The following is a 16,740-nucleotide window of genomic DNA, read 5'->3' as shown; positions in this document are numbered from 1 at the left end:
TCTCCTGATTGGTCTTTCTGTCCGCTCTGCCTCTTCGTTCAGCTGATATGCTAATTTTTCGACTTCGTCCTTAATTTTTGCACACCAGTGTATAGTTACCTGGAAATACTTGAATTTTACACAGTAAAAAGACTCAAAAAATTGAGATTGATTTTAACTTGAATAAGATTTTTACTTTATGAGCTGTTAGATTTGTTTACACGAGTTCATTCTTTCTTAGTATCGAATACTAGTCGTTTGGTTTTATTTAATCTGTTGCTACAAAACACGAAAAAAAAAAAAAACATTACGAATTAAACATCTGGCGCGAGGGCAGCCCCATTTATAGAAAAAGATGAAATAAGGCATAAATATATATAAAGCTGAACATTTCTCCTACCCCTTCGGGCTGAACACTCAAGTTCAGGAATGACTACTTTCTCGTAGTTGTAGTTGATTCGGATATTCCTTCTGCCATCTTGACCAAAACTGATTACGAAGCTGTTGAATCAGATGCCATTTTGACTTAAGGCAAAGAGACTTTGTTGGAGCTCTTTCAGAAAAGGAAGTTACAGGAGCACCTATTAAGAAGTGTCCTGGAGTAAGCGGTTCTAAATCCTGAGCATCTGAAGAAAGAGGAGTCGGTGGCCTAGAATTTAAACATGCTTCCATCTGTATTACTAGAGTGGTAAATTCCTCAAAAGTTAAGATAGCTGACTTGCAAACTTTCAATAAATGTTGCTTCGCAGATTTGATTCCAGCCTCCCACAGTCCTCCAAAATGTGGAGCTGAAGTGGGATGAAATGCCATACAATAAATTCTTGAGCTGCAAAGTTTTGAATTTTAGCAGAACTGAGAAGCACTGATTCGTCTTTTATGTAGGTTACTGCTCCTCGAAAATTCGTTGCGTTATCAGAATACAAATTTACCGCCCTTCCACGTCTAGAGATAAACCGTCTTAAAGCCGCTAGAAAGGCATCTGTTGATCAGTCTGAAACAACCTCGAGATGAATTGCTTTAGTGGCAAAGCAAATAAAAAGAGCAATGTACGATTTAATTCTTAGGTAAATTCTGCGTGTCAGGTTAGGTTTTGCACCTTAAATTTGTCCATGTACACATCAATCTATTTTCCTTAAAAAAAATCAGGAAGCTAAAACAAAGTTAAAACTATCATGGTAAACAGAAGTGAAGTTTGATCGCCAAAATTAAAAAAAAAAAATTATCGCTCATCGAAGGGGCATCCAATTCTACATTAGTTATAGTTGGACTTCCCTATTTCTCCTGATTTCAGCTTCCTGCTGGGATGTAAATTTTGTATGACGTAGATGTCAATTCTCAACGTGTTTCAGAAGCAGTATTTAAGCTGCGTTTCAAGAGTTCAAATGAGTAGTAGCGGACTTAGTTCCGATGTTTATGCTGCGAGATTTCAATTAGTTCTCTAGTTAGGTGTTTGACACCTTTCAAGTTTATACTGATATTCCTCGGCTCGGCTTTACTGTGTGCAGTCCATTTTGGGTTAGTTTAAGCTAAGGAGCCAGTCATTTGAATTCTTAATTTACTAGTGATTTGTAGCATTCTTATTTTCCGTTTCGAAGCCACAAGTGGTGGTGATTTATGCGCACAAAGTTTATGTACATGTTTTAATTTAAATGTAATAAAAAGGTTATTTAAACCTTTCTTCGGCAGTATTTTTTTGTTAAAGACATAGCGAAAATTCTCTCTTAGTCTTTAACATAGGGTCACGGGATTTTGCGTGGTATCTGTACATAAGGACAAAATAAAAGAATCTTTTCCCCCTAAAAAAATTCTAAAACTGCTTCAAAATGAATTCTGAAGAGAATCTTTCGTGGCGTCTGTACGAACGTATGTACGTACGTACGTATCTAACATAACTCAAAAACGAGTAGCCTCAGAACGTTGAAATTTTGTATATAGGACTACTATAACATGTAGATGTGCACCTCGTATTTTGGTTGCAATCGGACGCGTCAAACGTATATAAATATATTTATAAATATATCCACTCTGTTACCCGGCTCAGTGATCTGTTTCTTTACTCTTATATGTTTGTAAATTGCACATTTTTTGCTTTAAAAATGATTGAATTATGTTTTTTATCTTCCGATTAAGAGTTTTATGCCTTTAGTAAATCTGTATGCAATATTTTTAGAATTATCAACAATTTTAAAATTGTTTAAGTGCCGCTAAGCCTAATTTGATGGCGGCCATTGATCTTGTTTACATTTGAAACAGCTGAGTAGCGGATTTGTTTCCAATCTAGAGAAACTTAGCTTCGCAACAACAAAGATAACGCCTTCATATATTATTTAAATCATGCTTAATCCTTTCTGGAATTTTTTCGAGGAAATAAGTGCTTAAAATTTATTTAATTTTTAATAATTAGTAGTTTTTAATACAGATATTTTGTGTTTTTATGTATTTTTGCCTTGTCGCGAAATGAGAACTGAATGAATTGAATGAGAAATACTCAATCGTCTGTGAAAAACTGTTTCTTTTTTGTTTTGTTTCCTTAATTTCTTTTATACATCGTTCTAGCTTTATTATAGTATTTGGGAAAAAAAAAAAAAAAAAACATGTGGCAACGATTAGATAATTCTTTAAATGATACAAATTTTGTGCATTCTGAGTTATAACATGAACGAAATATAATACTGTTAAGTGAACCTAGCACCAGTGTGTCGCTATGGTAAACAAAGAGTGAATTTTAAAGAATGCTTTTATTCTATTGTGGTTTATGCGCTGTCGGCGAAGTAGATTTAATTAAATCCAATAAGTTTAAACGAAATGCAAGAAAAAAATGCGTATAATTTAATATTCCGTACAAGGAAGTCATGTGGTGTACACATGAGATTTGTTAAATTAAATTTAACCATGTAATAATGTAATCCTAACCATATTAGCATTCGCGTTTTAAGCGTTTCGTATTAATCATTTACTTTCGGAAATTTCTACCAAATAATATTGCAAGTGCTTGATTCCATGAATGAGGGTAGTTAATGAGTTAGTTTTACTGAGGTTAATACTTATTTTAATGAGTTAGTTAATGGTTAGTTTTAATGAGGGTTGTTATAAACCTAAAAAGGGATGCAATTAACTGTCATGGTTATTACTGTTTATTGATCTTAGGTTTGTGGTTAAAGGTTATTACTATGCAAATTTTATTATTTATTTCCATTAATTTTTCTAACAAAATTTTATATTTGCTAAAGTATCATTGCAGCATTGAGGGAAAAAAATGAATAACTGAGTATCAGACAGATGTGTTTCTTGATATATTCCAGACTAAAAATATTTTCCATCGTATAATAAAATTTAAACCGGAAAACCTAACCAAAGCGTGACCCATTTTACAAAACATTTCAGATTATTTATGGAGATACAAAGATGATCGCTTCTAAATTAACCTCTGGAAATGGAAAAAGCATTTTAAAAGGAATCTTTCTGGAACAAAATTCTTTTCTTTTTACTGTTTAGAATACTATAAGTAAAATGGCATCTCATAAGTTTATAGGAAGCGCGATTTAAAAAAAAAAATGCAACAAAGCAGATACTTGATGCTTTAAAATGCTTTAATCTTTCTTCTTTACAAATCTGAAAACTTCTTATTTAAACTGGAAAATAAGCTTGTTTTCCTTAAAGAAACATTTAAGTGGAAAAATTGGGGGATTAATATATAGTTGAAATATTTATAGTTAAAGTAAATTTAAAATCAACATTTCAGTTTATTTCCCACCATAACGCATGTCGCAAGCACCGCGCAGGCGAAACGTCGCGGAAAAAACAACGCAAGGAGAAAACATCATGGAACAAAACATCGTGGGAGAAAACATCGCAAAGAGAAAATATCGCAGTTCTAAAACATCGAGGTACAAAATATCGTCGTCGAAAATAAAGCGGTTTAAAAACTACGCGGTTTAAAAACGTCGTCGTCAAAAATATCGTGGTAAAAAATAAAGTAACCTACAAATTATTGCATGACGATAACATCGCACACATGCGTTTTCAGGTTTTGAAAGTTGTAAATGCATGTTCGTATGAATATCATACAACGCAAGAAGAAAAGAGGGATTCGTTTAGTTCTATATTTGATATATTTCTATATTTGAACGAAGTAATACATTTTTGCTGAAAAAATAAGAAGGAAACTTAAGCATTTAAAAATTGACAATGATGGAAAATTAATGCAACTTACAAAGCTTAATAGAAATTTACATTTATATAGTTAATTAACAAAGGTCATTAATAAACTAGGCTGTTTTTCAAAATTTAACTGATTAATTTTTCTTGAAAATTACAGTCTAAAAATGCTTATAAAGAGGAAGACTAACTGCATGAAGTTAACTGTATAAAAATTGCTTAGTGAATGATCAAATTATTTTCTATAACATTTCTTAATTTGATATTGTTTTAATGAAAATCACATATTGTTTTGTTTCTGTTTATTCGTAAAGTGTCGTTAACATTTTCATGTATAACGAGCAATCAATTGTTTGGCTATCGATTTGTTAGTTATGAAGAAAGTCAGTTACATAATATGTCACTATGCGATTTGAAGAATGCATGTATGCGATGTTATCGTCATGCGATTATTTGTAGGTACTTTATTTTTTACCACGATATTTTCGACGACGATGTTTTTAAACTGCAAAATTTTTGAAGCGCTTTATTTTTGACCACGATATTTTGTACTACGATATTTCAGAACTGCGATCTTTTCACTTTGCGATGTTTTGTACCACGACGTTTTCTCTTTGTGTTGTTTTCTACGCGAAGTTTTCGTCAGCGATATTTTTGCCGTGATGTTTTCGTCTGCAACCTCTTATATATATATATATATATGTAATAAAAACAAAGTCACAAGTAACTGAAGACCAGGAGAAGAAATTTGGAGACGAATGCAGATTTAAACCTTCATTTGTTATTTAGCAAACATGTTGTGGCGATAATCGAGTGGGCACATTAATTGCGCTATTCCAATAGATTTTACATTTTAGATAAATTTGCAGCAAGAAAGAAAGCAGAGCAGACAGACAGCAATGTAGCTAGGCCAAAGCTTGGAAAGCAATTGCGTAATTTTCAGGAAGAAATCTCAAGTCAGACTGAATTAGTTTTGGTTTTCAAAGCATCTTGATTTGACAGTTAATATTGCTGTAAAATTACAATTGGCTGGTTGAATTTTAGTTTCATTTACATCACCATAATTACGTAAGAATCACATGACATAGATTTTTCTTGAAATGACGCAGTGCAGACAGGGGTTACTATTTTTAGAATAGAGAAGGGAAATTAATTTACGCTGCGAATTTAATCTTTAGCATAGTCTTTATTTTTCTTACATTTATATATGTAATAGGATGACTTGGAGAATGCTGCAACGGAATGGCGTTGTTTTTTGTGTTATAATAGCCTGGATGCGTAGTTAGAAAAATGACACTCGAAGACAGGTGGTGACAGGTGACGGAGGACGGGGACGTCTGGCGTATAACACAGGTAAACAGGCATATGTCCCACGTCCTCCACTATCTCGAAGAAGCAACTCGCTGGAGCCCCGTGAGGCTGCACCGGGAGTTTACATGGCCATACAGGGGCTAGATGTCGGGTAGTTTTTACATAGGACGTTGTTAATAACACAAAGTAACTTAAAAAAGAATATAAAGGATAGCATTAAAACACTAAAACAATCATATAAGCTGAAACACATAGATATATATAAAATTAAACGTAAAAGCATAAAAACACACTCGTAATTACGTAACATAAAGACATAAAAACACACACGAGAATACATATCATGACACATAGAATACATATGGAAACACGTAAAGCACATAAATGCAAATATTACGCACAGAAGAAACATATGAGACATAGTAAGGTGTGCGTAAAGCAGTAGCGCTGTGCAGAAATATGCTCAGTTCCCATAATACATAATGTACATACTTTCATTAGGGGCTTCTGTTGCATGAATTACATATTTCGTTGCATACACTACATTCGTGCATTGCACGGATATTATATATCTCGATTTACGATAACACATCATTCCATTGGGTGCCCAGTGCTTTACACTGATAAACATGTCAGTAACATTATTTCTGCAAGTTGGTGGCTATTGAAAGCAGATGTTAACACGAGGCTCGAAATTGAATGTGGAATGTGTATTACAGAATGTGTACATACTGCGAATATCTAATCGTTGAGTACATTGTCTGCAGTACCATGTTACTGTGGCTCGCAAATGCCTTGCCCTAGGGCATTGATTTGCTGTACAACTGCGCAGATACTCCTTATAGCTGGCGGGTGTTTGATTATGAAACGATAGTAAAGTGTTCTATCATTCGTTGGATGGACATATGACATATGAGAGTAATTACGTAATTATGTATTATGTTACGTAATTATGTATTATGTTACGTAATTATGTATGTTAATTACGTAATTATGTATGTGGTAAGTGGTGGGACACTCGAAGACAGATATAGCCGTAAATTCAACACATTTTATTCCTGAGTAACATTCCTGGGTTCACATTTTATAACAACAAACAACAGCTTGCAGAGGCTAAGCGAGCGAAGTAGCATCCTAGCGGCAAGAGAGGTAGAAGCAAAAGTGCGCAAATATATACGAATATGCATATACACGTAAGACAAGGAATTGACATTTCGATTTAAATTTTATGTACACTTACATGGTTGCTGGTAATGAAATGAAATATTATTTCCTTTGTTGGTGCATAATTAGAATGACGAATTCTCTACTTAACGATGCAAATAAGATTCATGCAAAATAACAACAAATCTGATGTAAAAACAAGCATTTTTACATCAAATCTGATGTAAAAACGTCAGCTTTGAAGTGTAACAGCAATGCGCATGCGTAATTACGCGCAGGTGAATAGAGCTCGGAAGTGGATTTTCTAGCAAGTGATTTTAAATAGGAGAATGGTAACTTTTACTGCAGACTGATATTACTTACAGGTAATTTAAAAAGAATTCTTTACGGTTATGGAAATAGTTATTAAAATTAAGCATTTAATAGTTTTAACTTATTAACCCAATATAGAAACTCACCAAGAGAAAGTTTTGTATAATTTGCTTACTAGAAGAAAGGTTTCAGTTGTCGAAATTTTGAGTTCAAGTTCCGAGTTAGCTACGTCATGAGCATTACGCAAGCGATGTGACGTAGAATGATCTTGGAATGACGCAGCCAGAAAAGTTATTGCTATTTTTAGAACAGAGAGGGGGGATTTAAGGATTACTGCTAGTTTAAATTATAATTTTGAGATTTACATACGTTTTATCGAAATTTACATATTTTTTAATCTTGCATATCTTACATATTCCTCCCTTCAAAGAAGAAAAGGCTTGGCGACGTAAAAGTAACTTTTCTTTACTGCGTCATCAATCAATGTCACATAACTTGCATAACGCTAACGACGTGGCTAATTCGAAACCTGAACTCAAGACTTCGAGAACTGAAACCTTTCTCTGAATAAGCAAGTTACACCAAAAACCTTTTCTTCGTGAGTCTCCATATTGGATAGTTTCGCACTTTAGCTTCTACCTCTGTTGTGCTGGAACGCTACTTCGCTTGCTTAGTGTCTCTGCCAGCTATTGTCCTACAACAATATAATCTGTATAAAACTGTGGGATGCATGCCGCACCTACAATGATGATGTGCAAGGGAAAAGAATATGTCTTCAGAATCAATTACCCAGGGATAAAATTACGTGTGGAATTTACGCCACTTCTGTCTTCGAGTGTTATCTTTCTAACTGAGAAGTCAAGCGTCTCCAAGTTACTATAGAAGAATAGAAGGATGCAAATTCAAAGATGATCTAATAAGTGAATTTCCTTTTCTTAAAAAAAACGAAAAGCATTTACATGGTAAAATGTGAGAAATGTAATGGTGAATTTTCTATTTCGCGCAGCTGGAAGAATGATATTTCAAAACACTCGAAGACACAGAAACATAAGAGATATTTAAATACTACTGCATCTTCCTCCAAAATGCAAGAATTCTTTCGCAAAACAATTTATGGAGACGAAGGGAAAGAATTAGCATTAGCAGGAGGACTCATGTCTTTTTATGCTAATAACCATAATCATTCTTTCAGATCTTGTACATCGTAAGTTGTCCAAAAGTTATTCAACAAAAAACGACAGCAATCTACTAAGAGAATACACTTAAATGAAAAATATGCCAAAGAATAAAATAATACTATACGTAATTTTTAATGTATTATATTTGTAAATTGTACTTATGTTGAAATTAAAAAATACATATTACAATACTATTTTTGCGTTCTTTGAAATTTGTGTTGCTCCATATATATCACATTTTTAATCAAGAAAAACGCCCCCCGGCAAATGGTGTCCCGCTTTACCAATGTTAAAATCTGGTCACCTTATAGGGGGAAAAGGTTATCTGAGTCGGTATAAAAATGATTTTGAAGTGTTTGAATATATACAAACGAAGCCTCTTGCAGAATGTTATAAGAATGCAAAGGTGTTTTAAAAGTGGACTTATTTCTGAGTAACCGTTGTAGCTGCCGTAACTGTTTAACTGTAATAATTCTTGAATACAGATACGTATATATCTTGAAGAAATTATTTCTTTCTTAGACAGAAGAAGAAATAATATCTGGCATTGGAGGTCTGAAAGCAGCTTACTGGGTATGGAATATTTGAATTTTATGAAGCAATGAAATAATGTTTCAGTTTCTAGATACAAAATATAATGAAATATGAAGTAATGCATTTAAGAAAAATTATTACATTTAGTTGTAAATAGAATGGTCAGTTACAGAAATGTAAATGATTATTTAACTAGTATATTCGAAGGTTACAGCCGAAAACATCGCAGACGAAAACGTTGCGGAGAAAAAAAAGCAAGGCGAAAACGTCGTGCTACAAAACATCGTGGGAAAAAACATCGCAAAGAGAAAATATCGCAGTTCTAAAACATCGTGGTACAAAACATCGTCGTCGAAAATAAAGCGGTTCAAAAACTTCGCAGTTTAAAAACATCGTCGTCGAAAATATCGTCGAAAATAAAGTGTCTACAAATCATCGCATGACAATAACATCCCAGACATTCTTTTTTCAGGTTTTAATAATTTTGAATGAATATTCCCATAATGATTTGTGAGCGCAAGATGTGAAGAAGGATAATTTTTACTTTCACATTTTTTATTAATTAATAATTTTTTGCTTAAAAAGTAAGAAGGAAACTTAAGCATAGAAAATTAAATGCAACTTATAGATTATACTTTTCATGAAAAATTACCAGTAAAAACTTTATAAAAATGATTTGTTAATGGCCTTTTTTAGTTAACTATGTCGCTTTAAAATTCTATGAAGTGCTATAAGTTGCATTAATTTTCATTGTTTAAGTTTCCTTATTTTCTCAGCAAAAATTTATTAGTTTATAAAAAATGTATAAGTAAAATTTATCCTTCTTCACATCTTGCACTCACAAATCATTATGGGAATACCCATTTACAATTATTAAAACCTGAGAAAAGCAGGTCTGCGATGTTATCGTCATGCGATGATTTGTAGGCACTTTATTTTTTACCACGATATTTTCGACGACGATGTTTTTGAACTGCGAAGTTTTTGAACCGCTTTATTTTCCACGACGATATTTTGTATCACGATGTTTTAGAACTGCGATGTTTTCTCTTTGCGATGTTTTCTCCCACGATGTTTTGTAGCACGACGTTTTAGCCTTGCGTTGTTTTCTCCGCGACGTTTTCGTCCGCGATGTTTTCGGCTGTAACCAGTGTAGAACTGGGTGCCCCTTCAATTGGCGAAACAATTTGTTCAATTTTGGCGATGAGTAACTTTGTTTTAACCTTATATGACATCATCATTCTCCTGATTTTTTATAAAGTGAAAATAGATCGATGTGAAAATGGACAAATTCAAGGCAGTGCGCAATGCCGAGTTTCTGGAATTCTGTGATTTTTTTAAGTGAAAGTAAAATAGATCGATGTGTACTTGGACACATCGTGAATTGCACAATGGATTTTGTGCAATTCTTTGACTTTTTATTTTGGTTTTGGCGTCGTGGCCAATTTGAAATAGTGCTTTCCTGGCGCCGATCTTTGCATCAAAAAAAGAGTCGCTTTATATAAAATCTAATATATATCCTAAGCCGTGCTTTCGAGACATGAAAAACGTAACTTGAATTTAGTCAATCGGCAACAGGAGATATAGAACTGCTCCTTTTTTTTGTGTGTGCAGCGTGTATGTTCCTCGCGCTGTAGAAGAACGACAGCACTGAAAGCCAGAAATTTTGAAACCCTGTAGTAGTCTCGTGAAAATGTGCATCCCGAAGTCTGAAATTTAAATTTCATATTTTGTTTTACTTATTTCATATTTTATGCGAATATTATTACATTTTGATTAACAAACTCGGCGATTTAATAGCAATGAATTGCTGCTACACAAATCATAAGATATTAATGGTGTGAAGTTTAATCAGTAAACTTGGCAGCATAAAAAAAATGTGTTGCCACTCGACAAAACTTAAGATATTTATCTTTTGAATTTAATCAAGAAACTAAGCAGCTTAAAACGAATATATTACCACTTCTGGAAATAAAATATTTTTATCTTCCACACACCTGTATGTTGCCATTCACCCAAGCGTAAGTTATTTAATTTTTTTCAGGTGTAATCAATTCGTTATTTGATGAACAATCTAAGTAATTAGATGCAGTAGCTGATCCCGTGAAATTACATTAGCTCAGCAAAATGGTAATAAATTTTTACTTCCTTGTATGAAGTAAAGGAAGTATTGTAATAACGAAAAATTCCGAGAACCATTTTAACGAAAATATCCATTTTGACCGCTATCAATTGCAATTTAACGATGTTTTTGCGTGACATGTGTATGTAAGGACAGGAATAAAGGACTCTCTTTTCCCAAACGGATTATAAAATTGGTTTAAAATGGATTCGGAAGAGATTATTTTTTGTGACATCTGTACACACAAAAATCTACGTACGTACGTACATATACATATGTATGTATGTACCTCGAATAACTCAAAAACGAGTAGCCCCAGAAAGTTGAAATTTTGTATAGGAGTGCTGTAACATGTAGTTGTGCATCTCACGTTTTGGTTGTGGGCGGTCGCCACCAAAAGTTTATAAATATATATATATATTTCATAATAAAAGCACAAAGAAAGACGGAACACTGTAGATGCGTGATTAGACCCATATTGAAGAAGATTTTGATTGCGTAGTATGCTAATAATGCTAACTTGGTATTATCTAAAGAAATTGGCAGTGGAGGCTGTTTTAATTCCATTTTTATTTCCAATTGATATTTGTGGCCACGATCACTTGGCACTTTAGTCGTGCCTTTCCACAGAAGATTTACATTTTTGATATTGTTGAGATAGAAAGCAAGCCAGTGAAATTACATCTTAGCACAGTAGAGAGCAAAAGCTGAAGTGCGTAGTTATGAAAGATGGAAGCACGCGAAGAGAAAAGTTTTGGTTTACAATTCGGTGATTGGTGGTCAAGAGGCATCTGGTATTAACGGTTACATAAGATCGCATGATTAATTTGAATGACGCAATGCAGATAAGTTATTACGATTATAGAATAGAGAGGTAGAATTAATGTTTATAGTTATATTATAATTCTAATTCATACATTTTTATCTTACATATATATATATATATATCGCCCCTTTGTTACACGGTTGAGTGAGCTCAGTCCTTTTTATTCTTACAAGTTGGTAAATTGTGGCTTTTTTACTTTCAAAATTATTGAATTATGTTGTTCGTATCTTCCTAGTTAAGGTTTTTATGTCTTTAGTTAATCTGCAAGAAATAGTTGTAGAATTATCAACAATTTAAACGTTGCTTAAGTGCGGCTAAACTTAATTTTTTTTACCATAGCAGCCATTTTTGTTTACATTTGAAACTTAGCAGAATAGTGAATTAAGTCAGTTTCTTCACCTTCAGTGTCTTTTTGCCGAGTGGGACGAAAAGTAAACTTGCATCGAAAAATCTACCTTCGAGCTTGCTGGCCGAACTGCTTGCTTTTGTGTTGAAACTCTTAATTGTAAAAATTCTTTTTTAATTGTTTTAATTGAATTTGTTGTTTTATGTGTTTCTATAGTTTTAAATTTTAATGAAGATATTTTGAGGTTTTATGTATTCTTGTGCCTTGCCACGGAGTAAGAACTGAATCAATTGAATGAGAAATCTATCTCTAATAAATTTCGAGGAAATACGTTAAAATAAAATGCAGCAAAATCTGTGCATAATTTAATGTTCCGTTCATGGAAGTCCTGTGGTATCCGCATCCGATTTTGTTTTTCATAATAACTACTTTAAGTGGCTCTCTGAGTAAGCGTTTAATATTACAAAAAAGTTACAGATACAGTATTTGAAACATAGCCATGTCAAATTCGTACTTTTCTAACCGTAGAAATGGGCCCACCAGCGGCCGAGCGGTAAAGTCGCTGAACACTGGTAGTTCGGTCCGAGGTTCGAATCTCGCTGACTGCATGGTCGTTTTCGTGGTTTTCCCCAAGTGTAACGTGTATACGAGCCAGTTTCCCTTAGAAAGTCCTCCACGAAGGCATCCCTCCCCTTAGGCAGATAGCTCTTGTGTGCTTTGCCATAATTAAATACACCAACACCAACTAACCGTAGAAGTATTTCAGCCGTGATATGAGAACTCTGTTTCTGTAAAACTTTGAATGTGACAATATTTTCAGGATGATCCCATACATAAATATCTCTTATTAAAATATTCGTTTTTAACATTTGATTAAACTCGCTCAATCATTGATCTGAAATCACGACGAAGCCTACAGTTGTTAAGCTAGCTTTCTAAATTCCAGTTCCAAAACAATTCATTTCAGTGACTGTGGAAATCATAGCAAGGGTGTAACAGCTTTAAATAATATTAAAATCTTGTAGTTTAAATAATTTAAATAGATGAACATTAAGGTATTTGTGAATGGCAATATTTGAAACCAGACTCGAGTGCCTCGTGCGACTCTCGCACGAAGAATGTAATTTATTTTTAAATGTTAGAATATGTTTTCTCTTCTTGTCTGTATGTCGCCATTTTTTTGAGTGTTAAATAAAAGTTATTGCTGTGTTCCATCATTGGAGTTGCTTCATTTCGCCAAAGAAGCGTCACAAGGGGCTTATTTCCTGTTATTTTAACACACAGATATTTCCATTCATTCTAAATATTTATTTACTTATACTCTCCAGTAGATCTTATATTGTGTCATCTTTGAACTCTAATTACCAAAGTTAACTATTATATATAAGCCATAAAGCAAAGCCATAAAAATTTACCCATTTAGATTAGGTGCATATTTCTATTTAACCTTTCGGCAGTAATGGAAAATATTTCGAGAAAATTTAGAAACGAATTACCTATATACAAATACAGAAACTGAACAATTTACATTCGCCTTAAAAGAGTAAATAAAGGTAATTATAACTTCAGCCCTACGCAAGTAATTCAAGTACTTGGGAAAATTATGATAATTATATAGAATTACCTTGGAATCCAAAACCATCAACCTAACGGTTTAAAGTAAAATAGGAATATTTCGTATTCGAATTGAATCCAGGCATAGTTAATGTCTTTAATTATTAAGGATATCTCGTAAAATTTTAAATTACTGTTTCTACGGTGGAAATTAATTTCGCCTTTAATTATTTACTATCGTCGAACTGCTGTAGGAGGAAAAATTAATGTGAGGTTTAGAGTAACTGTTAAGAAAATACTTCTGCGTATAAGAAACTCAAGGATAATAATTAAATACTCGAATTACATAATTCGGTATCAAGAGAATTATTTTCTTAACCTAACTTTAAAAACTTACTCTATACAATATCAAAGAATATTATCTTAAATTACATACCTTTGCATAATGTATTTCTTATAAAAATATAATTCTTTTTTTTTTTTTTTTTTTTATTAAAATGTGCCTGAAAATGAAAAGGATTTCTTAAATATATTTTCTTTCCTTTAAATCAGACAAATTCATAGAATTTTATTCCCTTTCAAATTTTACTTCTTTGTACGAAGTAAAGAAGTATTGTAATCACGTCTATTTTGATGGCTATCGAATACAGTTTAACGATGCTTTGCCTGACATCCGTACTTAAGAACAGAATAAAGGACTCTTTTTCCCAAAACGGGCTGCAAAAACGGTCTAAAATGGCTTCGGAAGAGATTTTTTTCATGACGTCTGTACGTACATATGTAGGTATATACCTGGCATTACTCAAAAACAAGTAGCCTCAGAATGTTGAAATTTTGTACATCTTTCTAAATACAGCATTTCATCATTACATAACTCTCTTTTGTTATTCTTTATTACTTCCTTGTAAAGGAAGTATTACAATCGCGAAAATTTTCAGGCAGCATATTTCAACGAAAATATTAATTTTGACCGCTATCCAATGCAATTTAGCGATGTTTTTGCGTGACATCTGTACGTAAGGACAGAATAAAGGACTATATATGGCTATATAAAATGGATTTAAAATAGCTTCAGATGTAGGGTTTCCTTTATTTTGCATAACAATTTTATTTTATGTTTCATACCTTTCCTGAACTCCTCAACTTCCTCTCGCATTTTTTCACCAGAATGTAAATTTAAAGTGAAGTGCATATTTAAACATATGAATCTCTGAGTTTATTCAGAGCGTATTTTCGCTAGCCAGCGCACTTTTTGTTACTATCTCGCTGTTACGCTAGTAAGCTTCTTGGCCATTTCGGATTATCATTACGCCTGTTAGGGTTTTGTGAGTGAACCTGTTAGGCGTAATTTAACGTGCTAATCCAGCGCTATTTTATTTTATATTTAGACTCGAATTATATCCTACGTTTCAGCTTCACCGCAAGTTGACGGTGCCTTTGTAAAGCACAAAGATCGTGACTTTTTGGTAGCTATTTTGAATTAAATTAGAAGGTTATTTTTCACTCTTCTTCTGTGCTGGTAATTTATTCACGCCTGTGCGAGAATTCGCCAGGTTCATTGTAAGATCTAGTTTAATTTATGTGGAATAACAGCGACAGATCTTGCACAGAAAGAATTTTTTCGTGACATCTGTACGTACGTACTTACGTACGTCTGTACGTAAGTACAAATTTAAATGCGTACGTATGTATATGTCTCGCTTGACTCAAAAACGAGTAGCCTCGAACCGTTGAAATTTTGCATAAAGTACTGCTATAATACGTAGTTGTGAATCTTCCTTTTTGTTCCACATCGGCCGCACTAAAAGTATTATATATTTATATAGATATATATGTGTATATAATAAGATGACTCCGAGAAAACTGCAACGGACTGGTGATGCTTCTTTGCGTTGCAATAGCTCTTAGAGGCTTTACTGGGTAGTTAGAAAGATGACACTCGAAGACAGACGTAGCCATAAATTCCACACATAATGTTTTTTCTTAATAAATAATTCCTAGGACATATATTATTTTTCACTGAACATCATCACGTTGCCAATTTGTCCTTTCTAGTGCTCCCCTTTGCGAATGTTTTATGTCGGCAATTTTCGTCATAAGCATTATCTTCCCCATGCTGTTTATGGTGTTTCAATATACTGACAAAGTTGCGGATGGGAAAAAAAGAGCTGTTTCCATTCGAAAATTTCAAACACTTTTCGCTGTAACCATAACCGTGAGAGCTTTATTGTTTTAAACCATCACAATCTCGAACGCATATGTTCAAATAACAATTTTTAAAATTTCATTTCGATTGATTGATGGAATAGGCCACTAGGGATTCATATATCGGGAAAATGTTTTATAACAACCCTGTATATTGAACTTCATAAGGGTGCCGGGGATCTTGTGTCTTAATGCTGGGGCATTCTTGTACTTTGGCGAACAAAGGCGTACTACCTGCTGACACTTTTATACAAGTTGACCGCGTTGATCAGACCACCCCCATCCACTCCTACTGGACTGAGCATAAATAAATCATGCATAAAGAATATTTCGTATGTATAAAGAAAAAGAGAAAAACTACTTCTACTTCTTTTAAAAAACGTGTAAAAAAATGGAACAAAAATTCACCTACCCTGATGAAGTCAAAGACTTTGGTGAGCATGACGATGACGTGTGACTTTTGTTCCCAAACGGCTCTCCAGAAATCTGATATCGTATGCTCGTTTGGACCTGAAAGAAAATATGTAAATTTTTATGGGCACCGTGATGGAAAGAAATGTTTCCCCCGCCCTATTCTTCAAGGAAAGTGAATCAGCCAAAATGTTCACATTTGCATCAAAATTCCTCTTTCTGCTTTTCTCCCGGAAGTGCTCCCAGCTCTGCAGACTATATTTTCGCGTAACAGAAACATTTAAGCTACAAGACAGAGGATGGCAGTAATGTGAACCTTCCCTAAATCTGATTAGAAGTAAAACTACTTTAAAAATTATGGCTACCCTCCAATGGGTAACTCAATTTTTTTTCGTTTTGAATTTGATATAGAATTTTCCGACAAGTTTTGTAAAAAAAGGTTGAGTACTGTGTAGTTAAAAGATTCTGAATAGGTAGCTAGTATATATACAGTTCTTCTCAACATTGCGAAAGTTTGTGGACTTTGCATTGTAAGGATCTTAAGTTTTACTAACGTTTATTTTATTTTAAATCTTTACTATCACTTCTTATTTTCTACTTCCGGCCAGAATTAAAAGCTTTAACTTATTTATGCAAATTT

At 33.4% G+C, this 16,740-nt stretch overlaps 1 protein-coding gene across 2 annotated transcripts in view; it reads right to left on the bottom strand.

Annotated features, from left to right (window-relative positions):
* Positions 1-16,740, bottom strand: part of LOC118184887 (receptor-type tyrosine-protein phosphatase kappa-like) — a 640,424-nt gene that overhangs the window by 160,610 nt on the left and 463,074 nt on the right. For both annotated transcript variants that reach the window (XM_085812648.1, XM_085812647.1), the window contains exon 5: positions 16,102-16,199. In XM_085812648.1, the coding sequence (XP_085668774.1) occupies positions 16,102-16,199 (98 nt within the window). The remainder of the gene's footprint in view (positions 1-16,101; positions 16,200-16,740) is intronic.

Source organism: Stegodyphus dumicola, chromosome 3 (assembly GCF_044657685.1).
Source record: "Stegodyphus dumicola isolate Sdum_Otavi_A_Nest chromosome 3, ASM4465768v1".
In the NCBI taxonomy this organism is placed as follows: domain Eukaryota; kingdom Metazoa; phylum Arthropoda; class Arachnida; order Araneae; family Eresidae; genus Stegodyphus; species Stegodyphus dumicola.
Note: the sequence above shows the minus strand (reverse complement) of the source record. Positions and strands in the feature narration are given on the sequence as shown.